General features: G+C 58.6%; 1 protein-coding gene across 3 annotated transcripts in view; it reads left to right on the top strand.

Moving 5' to 3' along the window:
• Positions 1–9,929, top strand: part of SLC22A23 (solute carrier family 22 member 23) — a 163,384-nt gene extending 153,455 nt beyond the window's left edge. The window contains exon 11 of one of the 3 annotated variants that reach the window (XR_005384216.1): positions 8,906–8,931. Coding sequence is in view for 2 of the 3 variants with exons in the window: in XM_038584042.1 (XP_038439970.1) it covers positions 8,906–9,263 (358 nt within the window). In the remaining variant the exon portion in view is untranslated. Of the gene's footprint in view, positions 1–8,905 lie in introns of all 3 variants that reach the window. The other 2 variants (XM_038584042.1, XM_038584043.1) reach the window with 2 other exon arrangements.
• Positions 9,930–14,918: the final 4,989 nt, after the last annotated feature.

The following is a 14,918-nucleotide window of genomic DNA, read 5'->3' as shown; positions in this document are numbered from 1 at the left end:
CCCCCGCCCCCCGCCGCCGCCCTCACCACCCCACTTCACACGTCACAGAGCCAAATCCCAGATAAACTAGGGTGGGTGGCTTGGGGCCGGTGAGCTTTTTCTTTTACTCATTGAAGCATAATCAACCTACGGCGTTACACGGCGCTTCATTTTCCTGAATACAGAACGAACCTTTTTCTGCAAGGCTGTTCGTACCCAGCACGGCAGCCGGGGTTGAGATGCCAGGATTAACCAGCTAGAAGCCAACTGGAGGACAAGAAGGGTTTTGCACAGAGGCTTGTAGAAACCCTTCGTCCCAGAATGAGAGACTCACTGGAGTCTAAGGAACTTAGGATTTACTGCTGTTTCATGAGACCCCACCCAGACTTTACATTGCAGAGAAGTGCTTCCCTCCCGCCGGGGCCTGGCCTAGATGCTGTCCACCTGCAGCACACTCTTCCTCGGTTCGCTTCGTGGCCTCAGGAGCTGGCGCCTCTGCAGGCACCTGGGGAAGGCCCATGTCTGCAGCACCCTCTCCCCTTTGGCTTGGTGACGAGTAGCCCGGGGCCTGGTTGACCTGCAAGCAGTTGGTGGCTTTTTGGTGCAGGATCATCTTCTCTATGCCGTGTCCATCTGGGAGCCCCTGAGGCCTTCACTGTCATCCTCACCCCTCACCAAAGGGGTCGCTCAGAGAGGAGGCAGGCCCTGGTCACAATAAGCCCATCACATTTTCCAGAGCCCCTGGGCCTTGGCTGTTAGTTCTCTGTTCTACATGAGCTCAGCCACTCCTTCCTGTACCTTCTGCTTTCCTCCCCTTCGGGCTGACCCACCCCTTTTTCTAGAAGCTTCTTTCTTGGAACTGGCCCTCTCTCAGAAATTCCTTCGGAGTAACTACTCCCCGTTCCCACCTCCGGACTGAGAACCTGATGCCTGATGTCTTCTGCTCTGAACCTGTCTCAAAAAGAGGCATCAAGGACAGGATGGAGTTGTGTAATGGGACACCTGGAGTCTGTTTAACATCTTTTAAAAATTCATGTCTTAATGAATGCGTGTCTTGAGTACACAACCTACACATGCAGAGGACGGATGCTAAAGGCCAAGGAGCCAAGGCACACAGGCCAGGAGTTCGGCAGCAGGATGAACAACCAAAGTGCACATGCTGTGGCCCAGAGCCCCAGATTCGGATCTTCGGCATGAGAGCGTGGATGGAGCTGTGGGTGGTGCCAGAGGCCACGTTTCTCCGTGTGGCCTCGGGCAAGTCCTATTGCCAGCCTGCATCTCTTTGCCCTAAAACGAGACTATTTATGACTGTCTTGTTCTATGGAAGTGATACTGAGGAAGAACAAGTAGATATAGATATATATGTATATATAAGGGTGCAGCCTCAGTAGATGACAACTGATATTATTCATGATTCCTACCCGAATATTTTTGGCAGTTATATTGATTCCTGTAAAACCAGCACAAATATTTGCTTATCCTTGACTTCAAAGAAATGTAGTCAAGACAAATTAAGCAATACAAAAGAGGAAGTGAGAAATGGGAGGTTTGCTTGTTCTGTTTAAACAGAAGATGCTTGGTATTCATGTGTTTAAAAGAATGATTTGAAGATCCTAGATTTTTTTTTCCTGTTTTAGATTTTTTTTTTTTTTTATTCATTGGAGACACAGAGAGAGGCAGAGACACAGGCAGAGGGAAACGCAGGCTCCCTGCAGGGAGCCTGATGTGGGACTCGTTCCCAGGACCCCAGGATCATGCCCTGAGCCGAAGGCCCAACCGCTGAGCCACCTGGGCGTCCCAAATTCTAGAATTCTTAATTTCATGCTAATAGTAAGCAGCCTGTGTATCAGTCTTTATATCCTTAATTTAGATATTATTACTAGTGAAATAACAATATCCAGTCCAGATATTAAAAACTTTTGTGCCCCTACAGCACAGGGAGACAAAATTCTCCCCCTGGTTATTTTGTCTATGAATTGAGGCGGCTGGGGCTCTGATATTCAAACATGGGCATATGCTGCCGTCTAGTGACGACCTGAAGAAAAGCAGAAATGCACCAAGTCCGCATTTTAGGGGAGGAAAATGAAGGTAAAGCACCTGGAAGCCAAGCCTGTAATAATGGCCCCATTCTCTAAACCAAGATTTCAAAAAGACAACACAAAGCCAAGAATGGTATACCGAATTCAGAAATGTTCCCAAATTAATCCTGAATGATTGCAAGATATCCTTGATAGAAAAGCAAACAGAAAAAAGAAAAAAAAAAGAAAAGCAAACAGAAAATTGCTTTCACGGAAAAAAAAAAGTACATAAAAATATGTATAATATCACATACGATGCATGCACGTGGACAGTCTGCATTTTATATATATGCACACGCACATAGACGTGGCTACTTGAGCGAGCTGTCCAATCCTACCGTAAACCAAATATACTTGACATGATTTATTTTTTTTTTTTAAGATTTTATTTATTCATTCATGATAGAGAGAGAGAGAGAGCCAGAGGCACAGGCAGAGGGAGAAGCAGGCTCCATATGCAGGGAGCCTGACGTGGGACTCGATCCCGGGACTCCAGGATCAGCCCCTGGGCCGAAGGCAGACGCTAAACCACTGAGCCACCCAAGGATCCCCCTTGACATGATTTATTAATGTCAGATATCAATATGTGTTTTGGCACATGTAGCAAGCTTGTCGCACGCGGACCTCTGCCCCCTCGACGGCGGGTCTGTGTGCAGCCTTCCCTGCGGCTCAGGTGCTCTACCCCCTGTGGCGTAACGCGCACGTGGACTTGTAAGCACTGAGCAAGCTACGTCTCCCCGCTCATCAGGGCCATCCACGCTTTGTGACAAGGAGGTCCACAGAAACCCAGACGGTCTCAGGGAAAGTGATGTCTTACTGGTCCTGAAGACCCCTGAGGAAACACATCCATTCTCCCTGGCGCCCCTCTGTCCCTTGGAACATCCTGGGGTTTCCAGAGTGGCCCGGAATGCCCAGAAAGACTAACCAGCTATTTTAGGTGTTTGTATTCATCTTAGACGGGACTCCCATCACAGTGCTCTTCCCGGGGGTCATCTGTTTTTAACCCGCCCCATTCATCTGGGCGAGCTGACCTTCCCACCCAGGAAGCCAGTATAATCCGCAGCATCCAGTATTTATTGAGCATAAATAACACATGCCAGCTGACACCCTAGAAAATAATCCTTGCCCTTGACAAGCTCACAGAGCAAACAGACACCAGGCATCTGAAGAAATGCCAACAGAGAGGCGCAGAGCGTCTGTAAAAGGTGGTCCGGGACCCTGTGCCTGGGAAGGGGGCTGGTATCTCTGGAAGATGCCCCCCCCCCAAATATTGCTATTCCTGATTTGTGTCTCCTTGGGGGCCCAGTAGCACGATGGCGTGACTCTTCCCCCCACACTTTGTCTCTGCCTTGGTGAAAGGCTTTCTACCAGTACCTGGTACTGGCGACGCACCACCGCCTGGGCGAGAGGCCGTGACGGTCTCTCTTCTTGCATAGCTAAAGCCAGGAAATTCCGTCGCTCACTGAGCCTACCAGTTACCTGTTGCCGTGTAAAAAATTATCCCGCAAAGTTAGTGGTTTAAAACGGCTCAGGTTGGTTGTCTCGCGGGGTCTGTGGGCAGGACTTGGCGAGGCCGTGCTGGGCCCCCCGCTTCAGGGTCTCCCACAGGCTACAATCCACGGCCTTCACGCTCACCCCGTGGTTGCTGGCTGCCTCGGGTGTCCGTGCCGCTGTAGCAGAACAGCACAGACTGCGTGGCTCATGAACAACAGTGGCTTATTTCTTAGTGTCTCGGAGGATGGAAGTCTCAGATCCAGGTGTCCACAGACTTGGGGTTTGGTTAGTCTGCTTCCCGGCTCGCTGGCAGCCGTCTTCCCTCTGTGTCCTCGCACGCGGAGGGGTGAGGGAGCTCTCTGGGGTGCCTCTTCCATTCAGGAGTGCCCCTCCCTCAGGACCCAATCACCCGGGGATCCCTGGGTGGCTCAGCAGTTTAGCGCCTGCCTTTAGCCCAGGGCGCGATCCTGGGGTCCCGGGCTCAAGTCCCACTTCGGGCTCCGGGCATGGAGCCTGCTTCTCCCTTTGCCTGTGTCTCTGCCTCTCTCTCTCTCTCTCTATGTCTATCATGAATACATTTTTTTAAAAAATCAAAAAAAAAAAAAAAAAGGACCTAATCAGCCCCCAGAGGCCTCACCTCCTAACACGGTCACACTGGGCGTTCAACATATGAAGGGGGCAGACAGTGGATCAGAGCAGCAGAATTCAGCTCCTCGCTGGCTCTTGCACCCAGAGCCTCAGTCCAGTTCCGGGCTGACCGGAGGCGGCCTTCGTTCCTGCTATGACGACCTAACAGCTTGCCTCATCAAAGCCAGCAAGAAAATCTGCTAGGAGGCGGTCTTTGGTAACCTGATCACGGGGAGGGACGTCTCATTACCTTTCCCATATTTTATTGGTGGAAAGTAAATTACTAGGCCCAGCTCACAATCCAGATGCAAGGGTCTGAACGCTGGGAGGTGTGAGGTTTCAGGAAGCTGCCTCCCGTGCACAGGGACACCGGGCTGGGCTGACCTGGTCCTGCCCCTGAAAACCTCTGAAGTCTGTTAGACACACAGAGACGCAAACGCAACCGGGGTCCCTGGGCTACACCGAGGGGCGCGGGCGGCGGGCGGGCAGCGGGGCCGGGGCACTTCTGCAGCTCCGGCGGCCCAGGTGAGGCGTGTGTGTATAGACGGAGCCTGAGCCAGGGTCCCTGGAAGGAAGAGGGCGGGCGGTGGACGTGAGGCAGCTGCAGAGGCATCCTGCCCTACGCGGGCTGCGGGTGGCAGGACAAAGGAGCAGAGTGGTGCCAGCACGCTCCGCCAACCGACTTTGGGTCTCCGTCCTCCCGGGAGGCTCTGGACTGGCGGGAAGGGCTCATCTGCTCTTCATCCTCTTAGTTCTCGAACTTGCTCAGCCCCGGGCCCTGCCATCAGGCTTCTCCCCAGCACCTACGGAGGGACACCACCCTCCCACCCCAAGCCAGTCCATGGACCTGCCTGCTGTCCCTTCCTGCTCTTTGCCACTCCCGTATTAGCGCAGCAACCAGGACGTTAGAAATCCATCAGCGTTTCTGCTGGGTGAGGCCAAGGACGGAGGGAGAAGGAGCGAGACAAGCGGGAAGAGCAGCAGCCCCGGCCCCGGGGACCCCGGCGTCCCAGATCCTCCCTGAGGCTCCCAGGGCTCTCACCCAGGCCCCTGGCTCCCAAGCTGTGCTCGGAGCCCGTCGCCGAGGAGCAGGAGCCTCCCCGGCCTCCCCCACAGCAAACCCCGGTGGGCCTCCCTGCTGGCTGAGCAGAGGCCAGAGCTTCGCGGAGGGGCCGGGGCCGAGGGGCCGGGCGCGGGGTGCACGTCGGGCGGGGGCCCTCGGGAGACCGAGAAGGGGAGGGGTGTGCTCCACTCCACCTTCTGGAAAAGTCACTTCGTCAGCGGTGAGGAAAGGGCCCGAGGGACGCGGGCTGCAGGCTAGGCCCGTGCAGGGAGGGCGGCCCGGAGGAGCCTGAGCGGGGAGCCGGCTGGGGCTCGGTCACGGGTGGGGCAGAGGAGGCTGCGGGACGCAGGAGTCTGGCAACTGCCGGGCCGCGACCCTGTCCCGAGGGCCCTGTGCCTGGTCGGCCTGCAGGCCGTGCCCTCCATGCCCCCCCCCCCCATGCACCAGGGCTGTGAGGAGCCCCGTCCTGTGGCAGAGAAAGGCCTTTCTCCTTTGGGGCTGAGAGAAAGGGGGAGTGTCTTGCTGTTGTTCTGAAACAGGACAGGGGCGCCCCGGGGCTCAGGGGGGTAGGCGGCTGCCTCAGCTCAGGTCATGACCCCGGGGCCCTGGGACCAAGCCCCGCATCATCGGGCTCCCTGCCCAGGGGGGAGCCTGCTTCTCCCCCAGCCCTGCTAATGGGCTCTCTCTCTCTCTCTCTCTCACTCGCTCTCAAATTAAAAAAAAAAAAAAAAATGACAGAATGAGGAAGGGAGGCTCCCCACGTTGTCCACCCACGCACCCACGATTGTCATTCTGTTCCATTCTTTGTGAGAAAGCGTTTCTTCCCTGTGCCCCCCTCTGTCTTGACCATGAACTCTCTGTGTCCACGTTAAGGTGGCCCTAAGGTACCCCTGTCCCCCTGGGGAGCCCCCGCTCCTGTCACACCTGTCCACCTAGGACCTGCAGGCCAGAGGGCCGGCTCTCCGGTCAGTGCTGACAGCAGAGCCCCAGGAAGGCCCCCCGCCCCCCACAGGGAGCCGCTGCTCAGCCACAAGGGGGGCAAAGCAAAGCAGAAGGGGTGAGCAGCTCGGGGTGACAGGAGGAGGCCTGGGTGGCCACCCCACCCTGGAAGCATGGGGGTTCGTGTCAGCGGGAGGCCCCAGTCCCCGGGCTGGCACAGTTCTGGGGCTTGTAACAGCTTTACCGAGCTCTGATTCGCATACCGTCTAATACACGCATTTTAAATCTACGATCCAGTCATCTTTAGTGTAATCGCCACCATAGATCCAGCTCCAGGACATTCCCACTCAGAAAGCTCCGTCCTGGCCATCTGCATCTGCGTCTGTCCCCATTCGCAGCCCCAGGCCATCACAGTCTCTGTAGATTTGCTAACCCCCTGCTTTTCCAAAATTTTATTTGAATAGTCACACAGGGACACCTGGGTGGCTCAGCGGTGGAGCGTCTGCCTTCCACCCAGGGCGTGACCCTGGAGTCCCAGGATCGAGTCCCACGTTGGGCTCCCTGCGCGGAGCCGGCTTCTCCCTCTGCCCATGTCTCTGCCTCTCTCTGTGCCTTTCATGAATAAATACATAAAATCCTTTTAAAAAAAAAGAAAATAGAGTCACACAGTCACATAGTGTAGTATCTTAAACTGCCCCACATCCTGGCCTGTGTCAGCGCTCCACTCTCTTCCGACTGCAGAATGCTGTCCCATTGGACGTGATGTGCCATGTTTGCTGTATCCATCACCAGGTGACGGGCTTTGAGGTCCTTTCGGAGGTTTGGCTGTTAGGAATAATGCTGCGGCGAACACTGGCTTCCGAGTCTTCATGGGGTCTGTGTCTCCTGTGTCTCCAAGAGTGGAGTCGCTGGGTCACACACAAGTTTGCATGTCACTACTTCAGAAACTGCCAGGCTTTTCCACGGCCACTCCCGCTTTGCCTTCCCAGCTGCGGTGGTTGTGGGTGGCGTTCTCAGCTCAGCCTCACCAACAGCTGCCACTCCACCTTTTTTATAAAAGATTTATTTATCTCTTTGAGAGCAAGAGCATACAAGCAGGGGGAGCGGCAGAGGGAAAGGGAATAGCAGGCTCCCCGCTGAGCAGGGAGCATGATGCGGGGATCGGTCCCGGGGCCCCAGGATCATGACCTGTGCCGAAGACAAAGCCCAGGCTCCCCGTCGCTCTCTGCCTTTTTGACTGTTGCTGTCCGAGCGCGTGTGAGGCAGCACCTTACTGCGGCTGGGGCGCGCATCTCTCCGATGGCCGGTGTCACTACTGTACATCTGCTTGGGTGCTTTGAATGTTGTGCAGTTTGTACAGTGTCTTTGAAGTAATGTCTACTCAGATGTCTGGCTCATATTTTAAATTGCTTGTCTTCTTACTAAGTGTTCTTTATATACTCTGGATACAAGTCCTTTATCAGACGTGCTCAGTATCCATGTTCTCCCAGTCTGTGGCTTCGCTTTTCATTTTCTTGAGAAATTAAAAAAAAAAAACCTTCTGCCCACAAAAAAAAAAAAAAAAAAAAAAAAAAAAAAAAAAAAAAAAAAAACCTTCTACCCTTCACAAGGGACGAGGAAGTCCTAGTGATCATCTTCTCTTCTAGATCCTGCTTTTAGTGTCATATGTAGGAAATCTTTGCCTCACCTAAGATCACAACAATTTCCCCTTATGTTTTCTTCTTAAAAGCGTTACAGGTTCAGCACTTACGTTTTGAGTCCGTAATCCATTTTCGGTTCACTTTCCTGTGTGATGTTACCCAACTTCGTTCTTTTAAATGTTGCATTTCATTTCTGTCTCGGAACTTTGGAACTCTGGTAGGTTCCCTCAAATGGCAGAGGAGTGGCGATACGCAGCACCTGCTCCAGGCTCGCACTTCGTACTTCCTGAACTCAGTGTGCTGTGACTTTCGGTCACCAGGCACAGCTTCTGGCATGACAGCTCTCAGACACAGGGCAGCTTGCTTTCAGGAAAGACACGGGGCACAGCAATAAACAAGAACTCACAGTGAGAAACACGGTTGTGTTTTAAAGTATCTTCCAGCCTCTCTAGTCATGGCCAGAGAAAAATCTGTTAGTGCTGGTATGTCCGTAAGACCCTCTATGACCCTTGTGAACCCACCCCCACCGCCCCGCTAACCCGTTTCTAAGCGGAGAGCGAACCTTGGGAGATAGCATAATTTAATAATACTTTGTCGTGGCCTGTCTACGGCGAGTACTGCTGCTTTTCCATTCACGGCAGTATTATAAAATTGCCCTTCTTGGGATCCCTGGGTGGCGCAGCGGTTTGGCGCCTGCCTTTGGCCCAGGGCGCGATCCTGGAGACCCAGGATCGATTCCCACATCGGGCTCCCGGTGCATGGAGCCTGCTTCTCTCTGCCTGTGTCTCTGCCTCTCTTTCTCTCTCTGTGACTATCATAAATAAATAAAAATTTTAAAAAAAAATTGCCCTTCTAAAATAAAGTAAAAAAAAAAAAATTCTGAGCTGGGGAGAAAAAGTGCTACTCAGAGGTGGTACAAAGACAGCCAAGGTGAGGGTGGTCTGGGGGATCCCACACGCGGACGCACTGGGGTGATGCCTGGGATCCTGCTCAGGCGTGTCCCTACCCCAGAGTCACCGTGGCCCCCCGCGGCGCCCGGGCTCTGACCGCAGACGCTAACGGTGTGCGCTCGTGCTCTCCCGCAGGTGCGGCGGGCTGGGGCTGGTGCTGGCCAGCGCGGGCTTCGGCATGCTGACGGCGCCCATCATCGACCTGCACAACCAGAAAGGCTACTTCCTGCACCACATCATCTTCGCCTGCTGCACGCTCATCTGCATCATCTGCATCCTCCTGCTGCCCGAGAGCAGGAACCAGAACCTGCCCGAGAACATCTCCAATGGGGAGCACTACACTCGGCAGCCGCTCCTGTCGCACAGGAAGGGGGAGCAGCCCCTCCTGCTCACCAACGCCGAGCTCAAGGACTACTCCGGCCTCCACGACGCGGCCACCGCAGGGGACGGGCTGCCCGAGAATGCCACGGCCAACGGCATGAAGTCCATGTAGCTCTGGGCACAGGCGTCCCCGAAGGGGGTACTGTGGGCCGCCCGGCCCGGGGCGTTGGGGGCTGCCTGGGCGCAGGCCTACAGACCAGGGACCCGACGTAGGGCTGGGGGGCGGGGGGCAGGAGAACCCAGTTCTCTGCTGCTGCAGCCCTGCGGATGCCAAGACTGTCAGCGGTGTGGGGAAATTCTCTTTCCAAAACTCTAAGGATCGTGTGTTGTGTTGGGGAAGCCAATTCTTGGAAGATAACCCTTCAGACTTTCTTTTCTGCCATGAGATGTTTGTATTTATTTTGGTCATTTTTACGAGAAGCACTTTATTCCCTTTCCTCTAACTGATCTCAAAACAGAACCACCTCCTTCAGAAGCGGGTCGCGGCTGCGAGGAGGACGCTGTGGGACAGCGGCGGCCCCGAAGGTCACAGCCACGGAGGTGGCACCGCGCAGGGACCGGGCCCTGCTCTGGGCCCCACCTGCCAGCGGCGCTCAGACCTGTCCCCGTGACCGCCTTGCAGACAGAGTGAAATGTAATCGATTGGGTTTTTGCGAGGGAGTCTGTGTCTGGTTTTTAAAGGGGTTTCTGTGTGCGTGTCTGTGAGGGGAGCGCTTGTGCTCCGCGCTGGGGGAAAGCAGCTCCCAAATACCATTAAAACCAGCTCCGTCTTCTCCTTCGAGAGCATCCATTCGTACTTGAGGCTGGAAGCTCCTGGGGGAACCGCCGAAACCTTCCACCGAAGTCCTGAGTGGCCAGTGGTCCCGGTTGGCGAGCTGCCTGGAGCAGGGGGGAGCAGGCCGGAGCCCAGCCCCCGCCTTGCCTCGGCTCCCGCAGGGTCACACCCCCACCGCGGGCCACTGTGCCACCGAAAGCCCTCGGGACCCAGCTGACCTGCCTGTGGGGTCCCCAGGTGCCCAGCCCAGATGACCGTCCCCTGCTGACTTGGCCCAACGGCAGTGCCTGGGGGAGCCGCGTCCCCCCTCCCCGCCACCTCTGGCCGCACAGGGGCCCCCGGGCCAGGAGTGGGGCTCTGGGGCGTGTCCCCCTGGGCCCCGGATCCCAGACTCTGCAAGCACCAGAACTGGGGCTCTCGGGTGAGACCCCCCAGGACCCCGGCCTCTGCAAGCATCAGAACCTGGGCTCTTGGGCGAGCCCCCCCCGGCCTCTGCAAGCACCAGGATGAGGCTCTTGGGTGAGACCCTCGGCCTCTGCAAGCACCAGGACCCGGGCTCTCAGGCGACCCCCCCAACCTCTGCAAGCACCAGGACTCGGGCTCTCGGGCAAGCCCCCCTGGCCTCTGCAAGCACCAGGACCCGGGCTCTCAGGCGAGCCCCCCTCCAACTCTGCAAGCACCAGGACCCGGGCTCTCGGGCGAGCCCCCCGCCCCAACTCTGCAAGCACCAGGACCGGGTCTCCCGGGTGAGCCTCCCCCCAACTCTGCAAGCACCAGGACCTGGGCTCTCGAGTGAGCACCCCCCAACTCTGCAAGCACCAGGACTCGGGCTCTCCGGCGAGCCCCCCCGGCCTCTGCAAGCACCAGGATGAGGCTCTTGGGTGAGACCCTCGGCCTCTGCAAGCACCAGGACTCGGGCTCTCGGGCAAGCCCCCCCGGCCTCTGCAAGCACCAGGACCCGGGCTCTCAGGCGAGCCCCCCCCCAAGTCTGCAAGCACCAGGACCCGGGCTCTTGGGCGAGCCCCCCCCAACTCTGCAAGCACCAGGACCGGGTCTCCCGGGCAAGCCCCACCCCAAGTCTGCAAGCACCAGGGCCCGGGCTCTCTGTCGAGCCCCCCTCAACCTCTGCAAGCACCAGGACCCGGGCTCTCGGGCGAGCCCCCCCCCCCAAGTCTGCAAGCACCAGGACTCAGGCTCTCGGCGAGCCCCCCCGCACCCCGCCTCAGCAAGCACCAGGACCCGGGCTCCCGGGCGAGCCCCCGCACCCCGCCTCCGCAAGCACCAGGAGCGGTTGCGAGACAGCAATAAGTCACCCACGTTCCGCAGCCGCCGCCCGCCCGGGAGCCCGGGGCTCTCCCCGCGCCCCTCCCGGCGCCCCCTCGCCGTCGCGGGGCCCGACCGGGGCGGCCTCCTCGGGGCCCCGCGCCACCAGCCAACGAGCTCCGAGCTCCGAGGTGCGGGCGGACAGCCTGGTTCCTTTCTAGAATCTTCCCCCCCCCCCCCCCCCCCGCACTTTGCGACGCGCCTTCGCCGTGAGCCACGTTCCTCCAGGGCCACCGCGGCCTCGAGCCGGGAGCCGGGAGCCGGGACGCCCGCGGCGGGTGCTGGGCCGGGCGGGGAGATGCGGAGAGGAAGGCCGCGCGGTGGGCCCAGCTCGCCCCGCCCTCGGCCTCCTCGGTCCTCCCGCGCCCGCCGGGACCCCCTGCGTCTGTGCCACCTCGCCCAGGCCTCTAGCCCGTGCGGACCCCCGGCGGCGGGACAGAGGGACACACGGACGGCCGCACGGGCTCGCGTAGGGCAAGCCGGCTCCGAGCCCCGAGGAAGGCGCAAGGCCCGGGGGCTCTGGCCGGCCCGGAGACAAGCGAGCGCAGGCCTGGCCCCCGGGACCGCGCCCTGCCCGACGCACGAGGTCTCGGTCTCGGCGGGGCCACGGCCCGTCCCCCACGCCCCGCGCCCCGAGCACCTGCCCCGAAGCCCGCGCCCCAGGCCCCGGGAGGGCGGACCGAGCGGAGGAGCTCCCGGCCGCGGGGCCCACGGGTACCCCGGCCGCCCAGCCCGTCTGCCCCTGCCCGTCCGCCCCTGCCCCGCCCTCCCTACCCCGCCCCTGCCCCGCCTGGGCCCGCCCCGCCCTGCCCTCCCTGCCCCACCCCCCCCGCCCTGCCCCGCCCTCCCTACCCCACCCCCCCCCTACCCCGACCCTGCCCCGCCTGGGCCCGCCCCGCCCCGCCCTCCCTACCCCACCCCCGCCCCGCCCTGCCCTCCCTACCCCGCCCCGACCAGGCCCGCCCCGCCCTCCCTACCCCGCCCTGCCCCGCCCTCCCTACCCCACCCCCGCCCCGCCCTCCCTACCCCGCCCTCCCTACCCCACCCCTGCCCCGCCCTGCCCTCCCTACCCTGCCCCGCCCAGGCCCGCCCCGCCCTCCCTACCCCGCCCCCGCCCCGCCCTGCCCCGCCCTGCCCCGCCCTCCCTACCCCACCCCTGCCCCGCCCAACCCGCCCCGCCCTCCCTACCCCGCCCTGCCCCGCCCTCCCTACCCCACCCCCGCCCCGCCCTGCCCTGCCCCGCGTGGGAGGCGGCCGCAGCCTCCAGCGCCCTGCCAGGCCTCAGCGCGCGGACTCCCGGGTCCCGCCTGCCCCGCGGCCAGGGAGCACACACTTCTCAGGCACCTGCTCTCCCAAGTCCGCCTTCCCCGCCGCACGCCCCAACCCCCCATCCCGCTGCCCGGGGAGACGCCCCAAGACGTGCCCAGCAGCCCCCTCGGCCACCCCCGTACCCCGCTGGCCTACCAGGGAGCTGCGAGCCCCTTCCAACAACACTTATGCACAAATGTGAACACCTGAGACAGGGCTGGACACCTCTTCGTTTATTTTTTGTCCTTTTCCAGAAGTCGGCAGTTCAGGCCGCATCCCCTGAGCGTCCGCGCCCGAGACACTGGGAAGGTTTTCGGGGCTGTTTTCTGGAACCGTAGACGCCCTCGCAAGGAGCGGGGAGGGAGGGGCTGGTAAGTTGGTTTGGCCACAGAACAGAAAAAAAGAGCAAAACTCCACCTCGTAAAGGAAGTCATTGCACTCAAACATAATTACCGCTTCCTAGAGCCAAACAAGAAATGACTGAAGTGCCATTAAATGACCCGTGTGACCATCGCATCGCCAGCCCCTCGGTGGCGCGGTGCACGCTCGTGCTGGGGGAGCCCACGCTTCAACTCTTTTAAAGAACACCTCACGTTAATGTATTGTGTGTTTTGGAAAAGCAGTACGGTGTGTTATGTCTCGTGGGGGACACCTCCCTCCCTCTGTCCTTTCTGCGAACCCCAACACTGGAGGTCTCTGTGTACGAACCGTGTTACTGTACGCGTCGACCCGGATGACTCTGGAGGTGCTCGTTCACAGCACAAGCCTCAGCTGAGTTCTGAGCTGTCGTTCAAAGCTAAACGTCTGCATGATGTCACATCTGTTGTACCTTTGGGGGGAAATTTGTATGTAAATGTACAGAAATAAAAGATGTTGCCCCATTAACAAATTTCCACTGGAATGTCTTCCCTACCTCATCCGATGGTATCCACTGAAGGGCATTTCACGACCATTGACTACAAGTAATAAAAACTCTACCTGTCGATGCGGCTCTCGCTGTCCGTACTTCAGCGCCTGGGTAAAGCGAGTCTGCTCTCACCCCGCGGGGACGGCAGGGCTCTAGGCCTCCAGGCAGGCAGAGGCAGAGAGTGGATCGAACAGACTGTCCACTCAGTGATGCTCTCAGACCCCCCGAGGGGTGCGGGCCGGCGGCCAACTGCAGTGCTTTCCGCGTGTGTACTGGTGTCCCGCTGACCCATGGCCCGGCCGTTCCGAGAGCTCAACAGATGACGCTCCTACACTGTGACTCTGTGAGGAAGTTCTGATAACCCCAAACTCTCTTCTTTAATGTAGTATTTTTTAACAAGAAAACACTATTTCTTTAATAAAGTATTTATACCAAACTCTTCTCTCCATAGCCCTGGTTTTGTGTCACTTGCTCTTCTTAGAGAGGCGCCCACCACGCTTCCACGCTACGATTGTGGTGGCCGCGACCTCGGAGGTTAGCACAGGAAGTCTGCGAGGGAGGCAAGTTCTTGAACCCCAGGCCTGATCCTCTCTGTCTTGGCCAGGGCGTAGCCACCCCTGGTTGCCACTCCACTGCATGAAACGTGTTACAGGGCCGTGGACCATCCGCCTCTGGCAACAAAAGGGGTCCAGGTGGACCCTGAGAACTGGAAGGTTCTTTGCCAGTGGTCCCCAACCTCACCTGTACGGAGCAGCACACAGAGAGCTTTTCGCATCCGCCAAAGCCTGGGTTCCGGGGCCTCTGCGCCTCTGGGGAAGGGCCAGGCCTGGGCTATGGGGGAGGGCCACCCGCGGGGATTTGGATGTGAAGCTGCAGTTAGGAGCCCCTGGCCCACGAAATACTGGATTTTGGAAAAGGGTGTGAACGGAAACGTGTAGCATGTGGAACTAGAGAGATTGGAATCCACTGCAAGTGGCAGGTGGGAAGAGGCTAAGCGTTAAAGTAACCAAAGCAGGTGCTTGGGACTTGGGGGAAAAGACAGACAATGGGAACGGGAGGAGCAAGGAGCTAAATAAAGCATCTGGATCCATAAAAACAAAGTAGGTAAACACGGTCACTGACCGAAGTACCATGACGCTTACGTGATCTGCGGAGTGTGTGTGTTTAGTCCTAATAACCCAGCCAGGTAGAGATTATTCCCGATTTGCAGGTGAGGAAACAGGGCTCAGCGAACTTACAGACTTCACCGAGTCCGTAAATCCAGCGAGCGGCGTGGAGCAGGAGTCGAACCCAGGCCCGAGGGAGAAGACAGCGGGAACAGCCGAGCCAGGGAAGGGCTCAGCCGGAGCGGGACGTAAGGAGACACCCCAGCACGTGTTTTATAAAGACTTGTTGCCTGAATTCTAATTGGGAGCGGCCACGGCAGGGTCCGGAGGATTTACTTCCTCCCGTCA

The sequence above is a fragment of the Canis lupus genome, chromosome 35 (genome assembly GCF_011100685.1).
Source record: "Canis lupus familiaris isolate Mischka breed German Shepherd chromosome 35, alternate assembly UU_Cfam_GSD_1.0, whole genome shotgun sequence".
Lineage (NCBI taxonomy): Eukaryota > Metazoa > Chordata > Mammalia > Carnivora > Canidae > Canis > Canis lupus.
This window is presented reverse-complemented; position numbering and strand designations above follow the sequence as displayed.